The 21637-nt window shown below is 36.4% G+C and overlaps 1 protein-coding gene across 2 annotated transcripts in view; it reads left to right on the forward strand.

Moving 5' to 3' along the window:
* Nucleotides 1-21259, forward strand: part of MRPL3 (mitochondrial ribosomal protein L3) — a 48195-nt gene extending 26936 nt beyond the window's left edge. Inside the window, exons 7-10 of one of the 2 annotated variants that reach the window (XM_044252379.1) lie at nucleotides 3406-3514; nucleotides 14275-14352; nucleotides 15986-16063; nucleotides 20544-21259. In XM_044252379.1, coding sequence (XP_044108314.1) covers nucleotides 3406-3514; nucleotides 14275-14352; nucleotides 15986-16063; nucleotides 20544-20696 — 418 coding nt within the window. In that variant the 3' untranslated portion in view covers nucleotides 20697-21259. The remainder of the gene's footprint in view (nucleotides 1-3405; nucleotides 3515-14274; nucleotides 14353-15985; nucleotides 16064-20543) is intronic. The other variant, XM_044252380.1, reaches the window with a different exon arrangement.
* Nucleotides 21260-21637: the final 378 nt, after the last annotated feature.

Below are 21637 nucleotides of genomic sequence, written 5' to 3' on the forward strand. Positions count from 1 at the left end.
ATGGAGTCAAGGGCACTTTCCCACAAAGTGGGGAAATACATGATGGGTTTGTATTAAAACCTGTGTATCTGCTGGTAGACATTTGTGCTTTTGACGTAGTATACCAAGGGAATGAAACTCACATAGGAATAATTTCTAGAGATTTCTAGAATGCAGTGGGAAACATTAAATTATGCATTTTCTTCTGTGAGATACTTAGGACTATCGTACCTCTGAGCCCCTCCTCCCCTTTTCTTAATACCATCTTAAACTTTACAAAAGGCATGCCCATTCACAACATTTGAAACTATAGGACAAAATAAAGGAAACTAATTATCTTTCTTCCTAAGACACAGCTATAGCCAATAACAAAATAACTCTGACTTTTCTAGATTAGGCACAAGGGTTAAACAAAAAACCCTTTCTAAGCTTAAAGTGTACTAAGGGAAAATGGACTGAGAAACAAGGACAGTAGTCTCCTAAATTTAAATAGGATCTTTGAGTTTTTAATGAATTTTTGGTTTATCAAGTATAAATGCTCTAAATATATTTCTGTGTTTTCTTAATTTTCTGATCTGTCTCACTAAATATGGAACTTCTCACACTGTGTTCCTTCTGACTTGAATTTTCCTTTATTTGATTTTTTTTCTGCTAACTAAAAACTGCAGCATAAAAGGGATAGAGGAAATAAAGCATGTGTGCTACGTGCTGTGTATCATTGTTCTACAAAGGTTTTCTTTTATGTGACCTATGAAACCTTGTATTTGAAATGTGCCTGGGTAGGCTAAGTATAGATCAGTTCTCTTCTTGGCTTTTGTTTTGTTTTGTTTTGTTCTTAAGTTGGGTGACAACCGAGAGAACTAGTAGAATAGATACCTGAACCACCCATGGATCAACAGGTGCACTCTATTCTCCATAATCTGAATTAAGCCAGTAATTTGTCATGTCATTTGCATTCATCCTTTCGTTTAAATGTTATTTATTGAAGAAGTTCCCATTGTACACAGTATAACAACATGATGCATTCTAAAGCTCGATTGAAAAACAGTCTGTAATTAGCTCAGATAATTAGCACTTTCAGGATGCCACTTTCTTCTTACAAGCATTTACTCTTAAAATGAGCTAAAATATCTTCTGTAATTTACCTGGCATTTGTTTTATTGGTGCTCATACTAGCACTCTTTCTTTTTAAGTGAATCGATGAATCAGTTTGAGAACTCAGAAGGTACCCGCAAACTTTCTACCAAGAATGGCCAGTGATAGAATATGGTATTTTAAAAAACATGGTCAGTTTAGGTTAGTGTTACCAGTCCCCTCTTTCTATCTTTAAAGTGTTAATTTGCCAGACAGTATCTGTAGGCTAAAATGACTTTGTAGGTATTTCTTCTTTATTTTTAAATTGCCAAGCTTTTTATTTTTCAAATATGTTCTAAAATTCAGCATTAACTAGAAATATTTAAGTTTCTAAAGCAAACTTTCAGTAAAATATTTGTTATCATAGTTTCTGTTTTTAGATGTTAATGTCCTGGCACACTTTATAGTGGGTTTTTCATTTAATATATTTTAAGTGCTGTTTTAGCTCTTTGACTAGGAATAAACATTATTTTGATTTTTTGAGGCAAAGCAGAATTATGTGCACATCATAAGTGATGAGTTCAGTTGAGTAATGTGAAGAAAATGATGTAAACTATGTTTAAATTATCCATATATAAGTTACTTTTGACATGCAGTTTGGTAATCTGCTGTTTCCATTGTTTTTATGCTGAATTCCTAATTTATTTAAAACAGTTATTTGTGTGGGCTTACTTTAATCATTACTGTCTGGTAATTTATTAAATGCTTAGCAAAGTCCTTATGGAAATAACATGGTTTTTATTTTATGCTTTGGGTCCTTTTTGCTAGTGACCTGCACATGCAGTGTCTTAAAATAGCTTTGTTAGAGTTAGGGAACATGACATTAAATATAGGTTGACATCAGGGCACCTGGGTGGCTCAGTTGTGAAGCATTTGCCTTTTGCTCAGATCATGATCCCAGAATCCTGGAAATGAGTCCTGCATCGAGCTCTTATTCGGGGGCTGGGGGGGCTGCTTCTCCCTTTTCCACTCCCTCTGCTTGTGTTACTTCTCTCAGTGTCTCTCTCTGTCAGATAAATAAATAAAATCTTAAAGAAATAAACATAGGTTGACATATTATCTAATGAAATGTGAAGAAGGTGTTAAAGAGTATGAAAATATGTCCCGGTATAGTATTGCAATTCATTCTAGTCATTTTGTTGTATCTTCATATTGATATATTTGACAGAGACAAACTTTAATAATTCCTGACTTAAATTTTCAGCTTTCTACCTGCATCACAGAATGCTTCTCTGCAATTTCAAATCTGCAATTCTCTGCAATTTCAAATTCTCCAGATTTCAAATCTGGAATTTGAAAATAGAGTTTTTTCATTTAAAAATTGATCTTTAAGAAATTGCTGGTCTCTGATTCTGTTTCTCTGTGAGCTTCCTATTCCAACCTTGAGACCAAGATGTTTCTATTATCTGTAAAAGTAAAATTTGTCCAGCATTAGGGCATTATTATTGTTTTATTTATTGTTATATTATTTACTGCCACTTAACACATGACCCTAAAACATAACAGCTTAAAATAATGAACGGTTATTTTCCGTGGTCAGGAGTCCCAGTACAACTTAGCTGAGTACCTGTGGCACCTCGTCTCCCACAGGGGTTACAGTCAGGCCATCAGTCAAGGCTGCAGTCATCCCGGTTCAGCTTGGGGAGCACTGACTCCAAGCTCACTAATGTGGCCTTTGGCAAGCCTCAGGACCACAGTCGTTGACTGGAGACCTCTTTACCAATGACTCTCCGTGGGAAATGACAGCTGACTTCCTTCACAGTCTCGAGGAAGGCTGTGCCAAGTTTGAAGCCATGGTCTCTTTCTAACCTAGTGTCAGAAGTGACGTCTTATCATTTGCCATAGTTTATTCCTTAGACATGAGTTCCTAGGTCCACGCAGACTCCACAAGAGGTGATTACACAAGGGCATGAATACCAGGAGATGGAGCTCTTAGTGATTTCCTACCCCAGAGCTTATGAGTACTTGGGAATTTCTGAAAATTTACCACTTTTACTGTGTTGTTTCACAGGATTGTGATGCTAAAACTCCCTGTTCAGAAAGAACTCCCTTTGCTTAACTTGTTCTTGTCTCATCGTCTTGAATTAATCATCTTATATGGAGTGAGGCTCCAGGAAGGGGTACAAACTAGGGCATGGATAAATGTTCATTTGCAGTTTTTCTTGCATAGCTTTTCATAGGTATTTAGATAAGCAGCATTGTTAAAATTCTAAGGTACTATTAAGGAAATGCACAATTAGGAATATTCTATACTCTGTTTATTATATAAATTCTAATGTTTATCTTGTTCAGCATTGGTAAAGGTTTTCAAGGTGTCATGAAAAGATGGGGATTTAAAGGACAGCCTGCTACTCATGGTCAAACAAAAACTCACAGGAGACCTGGAGCTATTTCAACTGGTGTAAGTATAACTTAGTGTTCCCCTTTTTAATGCTGAATATTCAGCTTCTATGCATAGAGTGCTTTAGTCTGTCCTTGGGGTCAGGTAACATTATTTTAATCTGACTCCAGGTGGGTCATGGTACTTGTCACATTTTTATGGGTCCTGGCCTCACTTACTTTCCAGAACCAGACTTGAATCATTTAGTAACAACCCCCATACTTAAAACCAGTACTTTCCTGCATACTTTCTCACTTCCATCTCTGCCTCCCGTCCTACCCTTCGAAGTCAGGGATTAGAATGCCAGTTCTTTCACAAATTCATTTATGTGTCAATACAGTTGGGAAGGATTGTCAAGGACAGTATCATGGTACAAGGGTTACCTTGAACCGGTCTCAGGCTCAGTGAGCTCGGAGCGTGGCCGGAGGTCAGGCAGACGGGAGTTACTGGGGGCTGTTCTCTGAGGGCGCACTGAGGAGTGGGGCCCCGGGCTCTTGGCTCCTCCGGGCCGGAGACCAGGAGGCCACCATTTGTATTCCCGCCCTCCAGAACTCTACGGAAAACGGAAAACGCTCAGGGAACAAAAGCTCCTGAAAGCCAACCCGAGCAGATTATTCAGCCCGGCCCCTGGTAAGGGTGGTGAAATTCCACTGGGGCAAAGACACTTGAGAATCACTACACCAGGCCACTCCCCCAGAAGATCAACAAGAAATCCAGCCAAGAGCAAGTTCACCTACCAAGGAGTGCGGTTTCAATACCAAGGAGAGCAGCAGAATTCCAGAGGAGGGGAAAGCAAAGCACAGAACTCATGGTTTTCTCCCTGTGATTTTTTAGTCTTGCAGTTAAAGTAATTTTTTTTCTTTTTCATTTTTTTTCTCTTCTTTTGCTAAATTTTTTAATTTTTAAAAAAATTTTTTTAAATTTTTTTTTAACTTTTACCCCTTTCATTTTTAACGTTTTTTAAATAGTTTATCTAATATATATATATTTTCTTTTTCATACTTTTCTTCATTCATTTTCTTTTTTTAATTCCTTTTTTTTTTCCCCTTTCTTTTTTTTGAACCTTTTTTAAATCCCCTTTCTCCCCCCTCACGATTTGGGATCTCTTCTGATTTCGTTAAAGCATATTTTCCTGGGGTTGTTGCCACCCTTTTAGTATTTTACTTGCTCCTTCATATACTCTTATCTGGACAAAATGACAAGGCGGAAATATTCACCACAAAAAAAAAAAAAAGAACAAGAGGCAGTACCGAAGGCTAGGGACCTAATCAATACAGACATTTGTAATATGTCAGATCTAGAATTCAGAATGACAATTCTCAAGGTTCTAGCCTGGCTCGAAAAAGGCATGGAAGATACTAGAGAAACCCTCTCGGGAGATATAAAAGCCCTTTCTGGAGAAATAAAAGAACTAAAATCTAACCAAGTTGAAATCAAAAAAGCTATTAATGAGGTGCAATCAAAAATGGAGGCTCTCACTGCTAGGATAAATGGGCAGAAGAAAGAAATGACAGAGAATAAAGAAGCTGAGCAAAAGAGGGACAAACAGCTACTGGACCATGAGGGCAGAATTCGAGAGATAAGTGACACCATAAGACGAAACAACATTAAAGTAATTGGGATTCCAGAAGAAGAAGAAAGAGAGAGGGAAGCAGAAGGTATACTGGAGAGAATTATTGGGGAGAATTTCCCCAATATGGCAAAGGGAGCGAGCATCAAAATTCAGGAGGTTCAGAGAACGCCCCTCAAAATCTATAAGAATAGGCCCACACCCCGTCACCTAATAGTAAAATTTACAAGTCTTAGTGACAAAAGAGAAAATCCTGAAAGCAGCCCGGGAAAAGAAGTCTGTAACATACAATGGTAAAAATATTAGATTGGCAACTGACTTATCCACAGAGACCTGGCAGGCCAGAAAGAGCTGGCATGATATTTTCAGAGCACTAAACGAGAAAAACATGCAGCCAAGAATACTATATCCAGCTAGGCTATCATTGAAAATAGAAGGAGAGATTAAAAGCTTCCAGGACAAACAAAAACTGAAAGAATTTGCAAACACCAAACCAGCTCTACAGGAAATATTGAAAGGGGTCCTCCAAGCAAAGAGAGAGCCTACAAGTGGTAGATCAGAAAGGAACAGAAATAATACACAGTAACAGACACCTTACAGGCAATACAATGGCACTAAATTCATATCTCTCAATAGTTACCCTGAATGTTAATGGGCTAAATGCCCCAATCAAAAGACACAGGGTATCAGAATGGATAAAAAAACAAAACCCATCTATATGTTGCCTCCAAGAAACTCATTTTAAGCCCGAAGACACCTCCACATTTAAAGTGAGGGGGTGGAAAAGAATTTACCATGCTAATGGACATCAGAAGAAAGCAGGAGTGGCAATCCTTATATCAGATCAATTAGATTTTAAGCCAAAGACTATAATAAGAGATGAGGAAGGACACTATATCATACTCAAAGGATCTGTCCAACAAGAAGATCTAACAATTTTAAATATCTATGCCCCCAACGTGGGAGCAGCCAACTATATAAACCAATTAATAACAAAATCAAAGAAACACATCAACAATAAATAGTAGGGGACTTTAACACTCCCCTCACTGAAATGGACAGATCATCCAAGCAAAAGATCAACAAGGAAATAAAGGCCTTAAACGACACACTGGACCCGATGGACATCACAGATATATTCAGAACATTTCATCCCAAAGCAACAGAATATACATTCTTCTCTAGTGCACATGGAACATTCTCCAGAATAGATCACATCCTCAGTCCTAAATCAGGACTCAACCGGTATCAAAAGATTGGGATCATTCCCTGCATATTTTCAGACCACAATGCTCTGAAGCTAGAACTCAACCACAAGTGGAAGTTTGGAAAGAACCCAAATACATGGAGACTAAACAGCATCCTTCTAAAGAATGAATGGGTCAACCGGGAAATTAAAGAAGAATTGAAAAAAATCATGAAAACAAATGATAATGAAAATACAACGGTTCAAAATCTGTGGGACACAACAAAGGCAGTCCTGAGAGGAAAATACAGAGCGGTACAAGCCTTTCTCAAGAAACAAGAAAGGTCTCAGGTACACAACCTAACCCTACACCTAAAGGAGCTGGAGAAAAAACAAGAAAGAAACCCTAAGCCTAGCAAGGGAAGAGAAATCATAAAGATCAGAGCAGAAATCAATGAAATAGAAACCGAAAAAACAATAGAACAAATCAACGAAACTAGGAGCTGGTTCTTTGAAAGAATTAACAAAATTGATAAACCCCTGGCCAGACTTATCAAAAAGAAAAGAGAAAGGACCCAAATAAATAAAATCATGAATGAAAGAGGAGAGATCACAACTAACACCAAAGAAATACAAACAATTATAAGAACATACTATGAGCAACTCTACGCCAACAAATTTGACAATTTGGAAGAAATGGATGCATTCCTAGAAACATATAAACTACCACAACTGAACCAGGAAGAAATAGAAAGCCTGAACAGACCCATAACCAGTAAAGAGATTGAAACAGTCATTAAAAATCTCCAAAACAAAAGCCCAGGGCCAGACGGCTTCCCGGGGGAATTCTACCAAAATTTAAAGAAGAACTAATTCCTATTCTCCTGAAACTGTTCCAAAGAATATAAATGGAAGGAAAACTTCCAAACTCATTTTAGAGGCCAACATCACCTTGATCCCAAAACCAGACAAGGATCCCATCAAAAAAGAGAGCTATAGACCAATATCCTGGATGAACACAGATGCGAAAATTCTCACCAAAATACTAGCCAATAGGATTCAACAGTACATTAAAAGGATTATTCACCACGACCAAGTGGGATTTATCCCAGGGCTGCAAGGTTGGTTCAACATCCGCAAATCAGTCAATGTGATTCAACACATCAATAAAAGAAAGAACAAGAACCATATGATACTCTCAATAGATGCTGAAAAAGCATTTGACAAAGTACAGCATCCCTTCCTGATCAAAATTCTTCAAAGTGTAGGGATAGAGGGCGCATACCTCAATATCATCAAAGCCACCCCTGAAAAACCCACCGCAAATATCATTCTCAATGGAGAAAAACTGAAAGCTTTTCTGCTAAGGTGAGGAACACGGCAGGGATGTCCATTATCACCACTGCTATTCAACATAGTACTAGAAGTCCTAGCCTCAGCAATCAGACAACAAAAGGAAATTAAAGGCATCCAAATCGGCAAAGAAGAAGTCAAACTATCACTCTTCGCAGATGATATGATACTCTATGTGGAAAATCCAAAAGACTCCACTCCAAAACTGCTAGAACTTGTACAGGAATTCAGTAAAGAGTCAGGATATAAAATCAATGCACAGAAATCAGTTGCATTTCTCTACACCAACAACAAGACAGAAGAAAGAGAAATTAAGGAGTCTATCCCATTTACAATTGCACCCCAAACCATAAGATACCTAGGAATAAACCTAACCAAAGAGGCTAAGAATCTATACTCAGAAAACTATAAAGTACTCATGAAAGAAATTGAGGAAGACACAAAGAAATGGAAAAATGTTCCATGCTTCTGGATAGGAAGAATAAATATTGTGAAAATGTCTATGCTACCTAAAGCAATCTACACATTTAATGCAATTCCTATCAAAGTACCATCCATCTTTTTCAAAGAAATGGAACAAATAATCCTGAAATTTATATGGATCCAGAAAAGACCTCGAATAGCCAAAGGAATATTGAAAAAGAAAGCCAAAGTTGGTGGCATCACAATTCCGGACTTCAAGCTCTATTACAAAGCTGTCATCATCAAGACAGCATGGTATTGGCACAAAAACAGACACATAGATCAATGGAACAGAATAGAGAGCCCAGAAATAGACCCTCAACTCTATGGTCAACTAATCTTCGACAAAGCAGGAAAGAATGTCCAATGGAAAAAAGACAGCCTCTTCAATAAATCGTGTTGGGAAAATTGGACAGCCACATGCAGAAAATTGAAATTGGACCATTTCCTTACACCACACACGAAAATAGACTCAAAATGGATGAAGGAGCTCAATGTGAGAAAGGAATCCATCAAAATCCTTGAGGAGAACACAGGCAGCAACCTCTTCGACCTCAGCCGCAGCAACATCTTCCTAGGAACATCGCCAAAGGCAAGGGAAGCAAGGGCAAAAATGAACTTTTGGGATTTCATCAAAATCAAAAGCTTTTGCACAGCAAAGGAAACAGTTAACAAAATTAAAAGACAACTGACAGAATGGGAGAAGATATTTGCAAACGACATATCAGATAAAGGACTAGTGTCCAAAATCTGTAAAGAACTCATCAAACTCAACACCCAAAGAACAAATAATCCAATCAAGAAATGGGCAGAAGACATGAACAGACATTTCTGCAAAGAAGACATCCAGATGGCCAACAGACACATGAAAAAGTGCTCCATATCACTCGGCATCAGGGAAATACAAATCAAAACCACAATGAGATATCACCTCACACCAGTCAGAATGGCTAAAATCAACAGGTGAGGAAATGACAGATGCTGGCGAGGATGCGGAGAAAGGGGAACCCTCCTACACTGTTGGTGGGAATGCAAGCTGGTGCAACCACTCTGGAAAACAGCATGGAGGTTCCTCAAAATGTTGAAAATAGAACTGCCCTATGACCCAGCAATTGCACTACTGGGAATTTACCCTAAAGATACAAACGTAGTTATCCAAAGGGGCACGTGCACCCGAATGTTTATAGCAGCAATGTCCACAATAGCCAAACTATGGAAAGAACCTAGATGTCCATCAACAGATGAATGGATCAAGAAGATGTGGTATATATGCACAATGGAATACTATGCAGCCATCAAAAGAAATGAAATCTTGCCATTTGCGACAACATGGATGGAACTAGAGCGTATCATGCTCAGCAAAATAAGTCAAGCGGAGAAAGACAACTATCATGATCTCCCTGATATGAGGAAGTGGTGATGCAACATGGGGGCTTAAGTGGGTAGGAGATGAATCAATGAAAGAAGATGGGATTGGGAGGGAGACAAACCATAAGTGACTCTTAATCTCACAAAACAAACTGAGGGTTGCTGGGGGGAGGGGGGTTGGGAGAAGGGGGGTGGGGTTATGGACATTGGGGAGGGTATGTGCTTTGGTGAGTGCTGTGAAGTGTGTAAACCTGGTGATTCACAGACCTGTACCCCTGGGGATAAAAATACATGTTTATAAAAAATAAAAAAATTTAAAAAAAACATTAATAGATCACACGCAAAAAAAAAAAAAAATAGAAAAGTAAGTATATTGATAATGGGGGCAAGTTTCTCTCTACTAGGAAAGGATATTCAGGTATGAAAAGGAGGGAAATTAGAAGAAACCCTAAAGTGTTGAATTCAGATTGAATGTATCCATGTACATTTACTGTATGTGTATATAAAGAAAGAGAAATAGATATAGATAGGTACGTGTGTATATATTTATTCCTTAGCTCACCCTATTGAAAGAACCTAAAAGCGAAAGTATTCTATAGCAGCAAGTCACATCTAGAGCCTAGATCTTGGTTTCTAAATATCATTGCCCACCGAAAGGAACTTGGACTCATTGGTGAAATGGCCAGTTTCATGTATGGGGCAGGAGTATAAGATGAACCCAAAATAGCTTGTTCAAGAAGGTGAGGAATCTGATTTACAACTTGGTAATTATAGTTAATAATGCTGTAGTATGTATTTAAAGGTTGCTAAGAGGGTGGATCTTAAAAGTTCTCATCACAAGAAAGGTTTTTTGTAAGTATGTACGATATTGGGCATTAACTAGACTTACTGTGACCATTTCACAACATATGCAAATATTGAATCATTACTTTGTACATCATAACCTAATATAATGCTGTAGATCAGTCAGACCTCAGTAAAAAAAATACTTCCTTTAGAAATTAAAATAATAAGGAAGAAAGAAAGGAACTGCTTTAAAAATGATGGCACATGAAAAGGACACAGCAGTCATCTAAAATGAGCTCCCACTTAAAAAGCTTGGAACAGTTTGATCTGAAAATGTAAAAAATAACGGAAAATGGAATAAAATTAGAATTGATGATCTCACATTGGTATAGATGAATAAAGTGAATGGTTAGGTTAATAAATGGGAGAAAAGGGACTGCTCTTCTTTGCAGTATAGTATTAACAAATAAATGTAGAAGGAAGGATGGAGTTAGAATTTCACTTTTGACAGCCATTGTAGGAATAATTGATTCAGCCAGGAATTATCAGTGGATGCTGAAACAAGTGGTGAAAACTTGATGGAGAGAAGTTATTTACAGAGTCCCTAAAACAACTCTCAATTAGTTACTAAGGGGAAAGGAAAAAGGCTTAGAGTGGATTAACCTAGTGAATACAAAAAGAACAAAAAAGAACAAATCATCATTTCTGTGGTGATTCCAGCCAGAAATGCATCACCTGAAGTAGATTATGGGAAAACATTAGACCCAAAGTGAATGATAATCTATAAAGTAATTGGCTACAAAATAGTCAGCTTCAGAAATGTCAAGATCATGAAGGACAAAGGCTGAGGACCTGCTCCAGATTTGAGGAGACTAAACAGACATGACAACAAATTACAGTGTAGATAGAGTTCTGAAGTGGATCCTGGACTTGGGAGCATTATTGGGGTAAAATTTTGAACGTGGACTACAGATTAAATAACAATTATTTTTTAGTTTTATAACTGCACTGTGATTATATGAGAGAATTTTCTTATTCTTAAGAAATAGACACTGAAATACTTGCAGGTAAAGGAGCATCATGTCTGCCATCGGACTTTAGATCATAAGGGGAGGGTGTGCATACAAAGAAGTAGAGGGAATGGTAGAGCAAACGGAGCAAGATTTAAACACTTGGTGAGTTTGGGTAAAAAGTTTGAGAGTTTTTTTGTATTTTACAACTTGATGAATGTGAAATTATGCAGTTATAAATTATATGAAAATAAATTGTTATAAAAATTAGATCATAGATGTAAATTTAAGAGCTAAACTATAAAAGTCTTTTAAGAAGATGCAGGAGTAACTCTATGACCTATGATAGCCTGAGATAGGACGCCAAAAATACAAGTAACAAAAGAAAATACAGATAGCTCAGGCTTCATCAAAATTTAAACTTTTCTGTTGCAAACAGTACAATCAAGAAAATGAAAAGACAGGGTGCCTGTGTGGCTCAGTGGGTTAAAGCCTCTACCTTCTTCTCAGGTCATGATCCCAGGTCCTGGGATGGAGTCCCACGTCAGGCTCTCTGCTCAGCAGGGAGCCTGCTTCTCTGTCTTTCTCTGCCTGCCTCTCTGCCTACTTGTGATCTCTGTCTGTCAAATAAATAAATAAAATCTTTTAAAAAAAGAAAATGAAAAGACAGCTTACAGGATGGAAATATTTGTAAATCATATATCTGCTAAAATTTATAATCCAAAATATGAAAATATAACCCAATTCAGGGCGCCTGGGTGGCTGAGTTGGTTAAGCAACCAACTCTTGATTTTGGCTCAGGTCATGATCTCAAGGTCCTGAGACTGAGCTCCACATTGGCCTCCACACTCAAGTGAAGAGTCTGCTAAAGATTCTCTCTCTCTCCCTTCCCCTCCCCCTGCTCCTACACATAGGCATATGCGCTCTCCCCCTCTTTCTCATCTCTCTCTCAAATAAGTCTTTAAAAAAAGAAAAAGAGGGGCACCTGGGTGGCTCAGTGGGTTGAGCCACTGCCTTCGGCTCGGGTCATGATCTCAGGGTCCTGGGATCGAGTCCCGCATCGGACTCTCTGCTCAGCAGGGAGCCTGCTTCCTCCTCTCTCTCTCTGCCTGCCTCTCTGCCTGCTTGTGATCTCTGTCTGTCAAATAAATAAATAAAATCTTTAAAAAAAAAAAAAAAAGAAAAAGATAACCCAATTTATTCCAAAGGATTTGAATAGTTGTTTTTCCATAGAAGATATATAAATGGCCAATTAGCATATGAAGAAATGCTTACCATCTTTAGCCATTAGGGAAAAGCAAATCAAAACCACAGTAAGATAGCACTTCAACACATACTGGGATGGTTAGAAATAAAAAGATAGATGGATAGTAACATGTTTGTAAGGATGTGGAAAAATTGGAATCCTCATACATTGTTGATAGGAATGTGGAAATAACAGCTGCTTTGGAAAAGTTTGACAGTTGCTAAAGATGTTACGTGTAAAGTTACCATACCAGTTAGCAATTCCACTCCTAGGTATATGCCCAGAAGAAGTGAAAACATGCACAAAACACTTGTGCATGCATAGCAGTATTATTCAAAGTTGCCAAAAAAATAGAAGCAACCCAGATGTTCATAAACTGATGAATAGATAATTAAAATATGGCAAATTCAGACAATAATATTTAGCAATAAAGTAGAGTGGAGTATTGATATGTGCTGCAACATGGATGAACCTTGAAAACAGTCACAGAATATATATTGTATGATTCCGTTTACATACAGGATGGCTAGCCATCCTAGCCAAATCTGTGAAGATGAAAGTAGATGAGTGGCTGCACAGAGCTGGGGGTTTGGAGGGAGTGACTACTAATGGATTTGGAATTTCTGTTCCAAATCCAAATCTTCCCCAGGTTCCAGTTGCAGCAAGCTAATATTAAATGAAAATAAAATAAAATTCAATTTCCACTTGTTAATAGTGCCGGCAGAGCCCATTGAAATTGCCAAGCACTCTTAGTTGGTCAGTCACATTTATATTTAAAATGAGAAGCAGGCTCCCTGCTGATCAGAGAGCCCAGTGCGGGACTCAGTCCCAGGACCCTGAGTTCACAACCTGAGCCTAAGGCAGAATAGGACTAAGCCACTCAGGCACCCCAAGGATGTACTGTTAGTGAGAATGTAAATTTAATGGGGGAGGACAGAGTCCTTTTTTAGTAATGTAATGTTAAGCAAGGTGTACCAATCCAGAGTGCATTTGTGGAATGAGTAAGAGTGATACTTAGTCTATAACACACAGAACTGTCTTTTAATCTGAGTTGGTTAACAACTCTCATACTGTGGCAAGCTACTTGCATTGGGCGTTTTGCCTGTTGATATCAGAGCAGTGATAAAGAAGGGTTTATATTCCAGGAATTGATGTATCATGAGAAGCTTTCCCATTGTAGATGTAATTCAAATTTGCTTCTTTAAATACAGTGTTATCTATTATCAAAGCCAAAATCAGAGAGACAATGTGGAGCTGTTCGATTTATGTGAATCAGAGACAACCAGAGCTGAACAAACAGACTTAATATTCTAATAACTAACTGTCCTTTAATCATTCTGGGGAAGGAAAGCCACAAAAGCAAGGGTGGAAGAGTAGGCCTGTCCCACCAGCAGGGGTGTAGATGGAGTCAGTTAAGTCAGTTAATGCAGATTAGTGAAAACAGACCAGGCTGTCAAGTTTGTTCTTTGAGTGGTGGCATGACATGTGTTTACGTTCTGTAATTTTTCTTTTCTACTTCTCAACCAGTATTAGTGAAGTTGCTACTCTTTTGTTAACTGAGTTTTTCTCCTACATCCATTTCTTAGCCTGTATTTATTTTGTTACTCTAATCTAATTTAGAAAGGAAATCCTCTGGGGTAATTGTGTCTAAGTCCTCATTTAGTTCCTTACTGGGGCCTAGCAGAATGAGGACAAAGTAAAACATTTTAATAATTCCTCTCTCACTTTGCATTTCAGTTTGATCAGTGCTGTTGGAAATTGAGAGTACTTAAAAGTACTAATTTTGGTTTTCTTATGTAGGATGTTGCCAGAGTATGGCCTGGAACGAAAATGCCTGGACAAATGGGAAACAAAGATAGGACAGCATTTGGACTGAAAGTAAGTTTCTGAAGTGGCTCTGCAGTAGGAATACTCCAATACCTGAATGTCAAGGCACCAGAGGATGTACCACGTCTTTTTCTGCATAGGATCATTCTAATACCTGAGAGAGGGTGTGTGTGTGTCTGTGTGTCTGTCTTGTACCCATAATCATGGTAGTGTGTTTATTTAACACCCAAGCTGTGGAATGTGTGGTCATTGAAAAAGTTAGTCATCTACTGTTTGATCTGGAAGATTTGCATAAGATGATGATGCGTGAGAAAAGTTGGATTTTAGAGCATTGTGTGTAATACTGTCCTTTTATAAAAGAATGAACAAAAGCTCCCTCCATGTATATGTTACTGTGCTGTTATATAAGCACAGAGAAAAGTGGAATTCCATGCCAGAGTATTTTGCTTTATATGTCGAATGTGGGTGGATAGAAGTAGATGTGGAGGAGGGAAAGAGAGGGAGACCATCAAAATAGGAGAGAAAAGGTAGTACTGAAGGGTTGTAGTATATACCCATCTTCTACAATAACTATATATATTTAAGGGGGGGGGTTAAATTCAGTCCCTACTAATTTGACAACTTATATTTATATATACACGTATATGTTTCAAAGTATAAAAAGTACAAAGAAAATATCTTCTCATAAAAACAATACCCAAAGATAAACACAGTTAACATTTTGGTGCATGTTCTTCCAGATTCTATATTCTATATACATTTTATTTATAAATTTTGACCAGCAAGGTTTTTAAAATTTTACATAATTAAATCTAAGATTTTTTTTCCCTTCTAAATATATCCATGAGCGATCACCATTTTATCTGTTTGTGTGTATTTTCTGTGCATGTGTGTGTGTTTTATGTGCGTACATGTGCAATATTTCAGTTTCCATAGTATTTAACATTTAGCCATTAGTAGCTGTGAGCGTGGTCAGACTTGATTTTCCCTCCACATGAGTTCTTTACCATATCTTGACCATTCTCCCCCATTTATATAAGCTTTTTCTTCACATGAAAGGCCACCCAAATGAGGGCCATCTGCTCAGCAGACTTATTTTGAAAATTAGACCTAGAAAGGTTGTGGCTTCCCCATTTTCAAGTTGGAGCAAGCTAGTATTAAATAAAAATAAAATAAAATGGAATTTCCACTTGTTAATGGTGCCAGCAGTGTCCATTTAAAAAGCCAAGCAATCTTGATTGTTCAGTCACATTTATATTTAAAATGAGAGTTTGTGGGGTGCCAGGGTGGTGGTGCAGTTAAGCATCTGACTCTTAATTTCAGCTCAGGTCATGATCTCGGGATCCTGGGTCAAGCCCCACATCCAGCTCTGTGCTCAGCATGGAGTCTCCTTGAGATTTCTCTCTCCCTCTCCCTCTCCTTGCTTGTGCCAGCTCTCTCTCTCATTCTCTCTCTCTCGAATAAATAAATCTTTAAAATGAGTATTTGCTACCACTTCCATAAGACATATCTGTTATAATCCTATATTACAATATTTTGTACATTCAACATTTTGAAGTGCTAGTATAATGATTACTTCATAGGCTACTTACAGCCTCGGCTTTTAGTAGCATATCACTTGTTTTAATACAAGTATATTCTCAGGTTTTTAACTCTTAAAATTTTATTACATTTCTTACTTTAGGTATGGAGAATAAACACAAAGCACAATATAATCTATGTAAATGGCTCTGTACCTGGACATAAAAATTGCTTAGTAAAGGTATGTATGTAAACCATCTTTATTTTTCATTGTTTGGATACATGAATGTATGCCATAAATTCTCCTTTGACCCATAAATATGGCTTGAAAATAGGTGGCTGTTTCAACACATTATCTGCTAAGTTGAATTTTTTTTCCACTTTTCAGTAGCACCTAAGTGAAAAAATTGTACAAAATAGCCAAAACCTAGGTTTATAAAATCACAAACCTGCACAAAGGGTAGGACCAATAAATAGAGGCTCTTTAGAAATACAAAAAGGATATTAGGATAACTGTTGTCAAAATATCAGTATCCTTCCAAAAGAGAACTTTTACTTTTTTACAAAATACTTTGACACAAGCACTGGATGTACATGAAATGGAAATTCAGTGAGAGAGTCAACAAGACAGATGATAAAAGGCACCTGGCTGGCTCAGTTGAAAGAGTAGGTGACTCTTGATTTTTGAGATTGAGCCCCACATTGGGTATAGAGATTACTAAAAGAAAATGTAAAATGAAACTTTTTTTTTTTTAAAAGGAAAGTGGTAAAAGACATTTTAAGGAGAAATTTATCAGTATTATTATTATTATTATTGTAACTAACATTTCTCTGATTATACTTTTTAGTGTTTTAAAAATATATATGTTTTATGTTCAAAATTAGGTAAAAGAAGAAAACAGATGTACAGGAAAAATTTGAAGGAAAAAGCTCTTGCACTCTCACAGACATATATCTGTCAAACAGAATAGAAAATTAAAAAATAAATAAATAAATAAATAAATATTCTGCCTGGGATTATGGCCAACATAATACAACATTAGAAATCACTTTTGAATTTTGAATCTTCCATTCTGAAAATAAATTTATAGTAGAAATGATGCCAGCTAGTCCCAGAAATATATTCTTTATTAATTTTCCAACACCAAGAACAAAAATAGGCTAAAACTTAACCTCGGATTTTTAGATTGGGTCTTTATGTATTCTTTTCATTTCTTAAATTAGATTCCATTAGTAGCATAAAGTATGATACTTGTTTTAATCTTACAGTAATTAAAATTCCCTTTCTGCAATTAACTTTTTGACTGGATTATTCTCATTCTTTTTAGGGAAAAAATAGTTCTTTTGAATTCTTACAGCTTTTTTTTTTTTTTTTTTAAACTTTGCATGTGTTTAGATTTAATTAGGTTTCCAGTCTCCAAAGTGACATAGTCAGAAACACAATGTTAGGTTGTCAAGATTGGCAGGTTGTCATCATACTACTTAGAACATTTTTGCTTTACAATTAAATGTATCCCTCCACATTCCAGGTTTATTGTATGTGTATGTGTGTGTGTGTGTGTGTGTATAGTGTATATATACACAATATATATTGTAAATAAATTGTTATGTAGATTTAATGACCTAATTAATTAAAAAGAGGAAAATTATTCTTTCCATAATAAAATTATACTGTATAGCAGATCAGTTTGTAAATTTTGACAAAAGGTTGTTGGTCTGTCTCCCTTCTCTCCCCATTTTACCGCATACCACGTTTCAGGCTGGCATTCCAGCTGCACCTTACTGCTACTATGACTTCTCAGATACACCTCAGCATTTTCTTGGATGCCAGTATAGATGCTAGTCAGTTGTCTTGAAAAACCATAATATGTGCAGTGATATTCTGACTGGTTTGTTAGAAAGAGTTTATAGTCAACAACATTTAGTACTCTTCCACCTACATCAACCAAAAATTGCCTCCAAAAACTCAGCTCTCTGAAAGGATGATGACTTACCAGTACTGAAGACATTCAGAAGATACATCAAAAGGCAATCCCATAAGAGGAGTCCAAATATATTTCAAGAAGCTAGCATAGCGGCGCCTGGGTAGCTCAGTTGGTTAAGCGTCTGCCCTCAGCTCAGGTAATGATCCCAGGACCCAGGGATGGAGCCCCGCATCGGCGTGCCTGCTTCTCTCTCTCCCCTCCCATTCCTTGTGCACCCTTGTGCATGTGGACGTGTGCTTGCTCACTCTCTCAAATAAATAAAATCTTAAAAAAAAAAAAAAACAAAAAAAAACTAGCATCAAAGAATGTCTAGTCCATTTTGAACTGTTAACCACTAATGAATGTATTTGCAAGAAACGTATTTTGATTTAAAAAAAACTCATTTTGAAAAAAATCTTTGACATATAATGTCTAAGTAAGTATCTTCTGTAACCTTACACAAATGTCTGTCCCAAACATTAAGGTATGGGTTTGGTGGATGTTTTGTAGGCTTGTGTTTTAAATGTCAGAAGTGTGATGCACTTTTTGAAAATATTTACCCCACCTTTTCTATTCTAGGTGATTCTATAGCAATTAAAAAAGCCCCCTTGGCCATGGGGATTGAGGCATATCCTAGTGGACAGGCAGCGTCTTTAACATTCTCTCATCCCATAAGAGCTTTAGCACCCCTCCCCCACCACCCCACGGAGTATGGGGCTACCAATGCCTTTTTTTATTAGAAGTTAGTAAAGACAGTCTTAAGGATGACCAACCTGTTTAATCAATGTAAGCATTTTTGTTGTTTCGATTCACCAAATATATTAGGAGAGCCTAAAGAACTTGTTTTCAACATTACATAGTATATGTTATTATTATTTGTGTATGCTTATTCCTATCCCCTAATTTAAAATTTAAGTTTATTCCAGATTTTCTGGAGTTTTTTTTTTGTGTGTGTGTGTGTAGTACCCCTCACCTTTCCTCAGATGATTTGAACTGGTTTGCCAATATACAGAAATAATTTTTTTAAAAAATGAGCTGGAGAGTTGAGGGAGTTTTGGTGAAGGCAGGGAAATAAGCCAGAGGTTAGATTAAGTGCACAAAAATACGTACTATCAAGTCTTACACATTTGTTAAAGATGGGTTGCAAGCTTTTGGCTTTTAGCCTTAGAGGCACCAAAACAAGAGATTTAAATAAAATGTCATCATATATATTTCAAATCAATGAACGTATAGTACTATAACATTTTACAATTAAAATATATATAAGCAGTGCTTGTATCCGAAGTGTTCTCAGGAAGGATAGGTCTATCAAAATGTAAAAGCAACTGAGAATTTGCTACATAGATCATTTATGACTGAATTTTCACATTTCTCAAATTAGCACGCAGTTTTGCTGTTTGTTCATTTGCTTGGGTTTTATCTTCGTTCTAAATTCTGAGACAGTTTATTTTTTTAAGATTTTATTTATTTATTTGTCAGAGAGACACAGAGAACACAAGCAGGGGGAGCAGCAGACAGAGGAAGAAGCAGGCTCCCCTCTGAGCAAGGAGCCAGATGTGGGACTCAGTCCTAAGACCTTGGGATCATGATTTGAGCCAGTGGCAGCCGTTTAACCAACTGAGCCACCCAGGCATCCCTAGATTTTGGGAAAAAAGTTTAAATTGGTGAAAGAATAGGACTTTTTTTCCCCTCAAGTTAAAGTTTAACCCGAGATTAGTGAATTGGAAAAAAAATTAAATGAGTTTATTTTCTTCTGGGCAACTTACTGCAAATTTCTTGGAACAATTTTAATGAGAGAGATTAAAATAGATGTTTTTCTGTACTTAGCTGTTCCTAGCAGCTGTGTACTTATTTCAACCAGATTATTCATTTCTTATTGCCAAAATGATTATACCTTATTTTACTCTTGTGTCTAATTACATGTAATTTTTTTTATTTCTCTCTGAATGAAAGCTGTAGAATGAGTCAGAAGCTTTAAAGAATCCAATAATGTTTTCCAAAAATAAAGCCCAACATTTCAGGTCATATCAATATCTGAACTGTTGCTTGGTTTGTGAATTCACAGATATAATTAGCATATTTTTAGAATATAAAGAGTTAATATAAAGACTTGTGGATTAATTTTTATTGTTTTTGCTAAATTCTAATTTGTCCTTATCGTGTCAATGATTATGGTGCTTGTTAAATGTAAACTTATTTCCTTAATAAAACTTGGTATTTTTGGTTATGTGCCCTTTGACTTAAGACTAACAAAAATACTAGATAAAAGTTATTTTTTAACCTTGACTCAAAGAATCTATGATAGAAAATTAAAAAATAAAAATATGTAATAAGAGTAGATAATAAAATCAAGAAATAGGTAGTAATAACTTACTCATGTAAAAGGAACTCAAATGTATTCTTTTTATTCCAATAAATTTAATTAATCCAATGACAGAAATACAGCCTTCTTCAAGTTAATCATCTACTCATAATAAAATTACTGATTATTAATTTACATCTTATCCATAACTTTTAAATCTCTAGAATTGCCCAGGATAAATTATATTTTATAATTACTACTTAGATATCAATTATATCCAAACTTCATGTAATAGTTCCTTTTACTTCATATAACAGTTGTGTTATTCACATTAGAAAATGTAGGAGCAGATATTCTCTAATTCTTAATAATTAAACAGACCTTTTCCTTTACCTTAATATCTTTAACTTAATTGATAATATGTAATAATAAGATCTTTGTCTCCTCCCCCACAGATCAGAGATTCCAATCTGCCTGCATATAAGGACTTCTGTAAAAATCTACCATTTCCTACATATTTTCCTGATGGAGATGAGGAAGAACTACCAGAAGATTTGTATGATGAAAATGTGTGTCAGCCCAATGCACCTTCTATTACATTTACCTAACCTCATTGGATGTGGCAGAACCTTAACATATTTTATGAGTTTTAATGAGCCAGAACAGTAATATAACCAGGAAATATGGTTTCCTTTCTCACAATACCAAATTTGTCATATTTGTCAAGGGCATAAATACATCATCATTCATCGCCCCAAACTAAATTATGTTTTAAAAAGTTACCACGTTAAACAGATCAGTAAGTAATTGAATACGCCAAATTTAAGTGGATTGGCAGTTTGCATATGAGCAAAATCTTTGTGATTTGTGAGGTTCGTTTCTTTTCTTTTTTTTACTGCATATTTCAGGTTATCTTAAGATACCTCTAAATTAAACTTGTTTTACTAAAGATTTGTCTGTCTTTGTGAAGGAGTGGTTATGGAACAGTGGCAAACCATTTGGAAGTTATGGTGTATCCTGTTCAGAAAAAGAAACCATTTCCTAAAATTCATTGTTATCATTCTTACACTTTCAGAGCCCTTAAAATAGATTGTTATTTAAATTGCAGAAATATGTATGTCATAAAGGCCTAATGAAGGAAAAACAATAAAATGATAAATTTTGGATCCTATTTATACTTCTGTTGGGAGTAATGTTTTTTAGTTTGATCTCTCAGCTGTAGATAGGTTTAATCATTTTTCCTGATACCTTCCCAGAGGATTTGAAATGGCCTGGGATTGTACATTCAACAAACTTGTGAATCACCTATTTCTGAAAATGCTATGGCCCCTGGGTTTTCCTTCACTATATGAAATAAAAATTTGTTCCTTAATAGTTACTTTAAGCCAAATAATCAAGCTTAACAATGCAAGTATAAGCAGGCATCATTGAACTGGATTTCCTTTGTACCAGATTCCTGAGGATTCACAGCATCCAACTTAACTCCAGATGTTTTCTGAGATTTGATTCATATGGTCACCCAAGAGACTTACTAATCATACTGTTAGAT

This window comes from Neovison vison, chromosome 6 (genome assembly GCF_020171115.1).
Source record: "Neovison vison isolate M4711 chromosome 6, ASM_NN_V1, whole genome shotgun sequence".
Classification (NCBI taxonomy): domain Eukaryota; kingdom Metazoa; phylum Chordata; class Mammalia; order Carnivora; family Mustelidae; genus Neogale; species Neogale vison.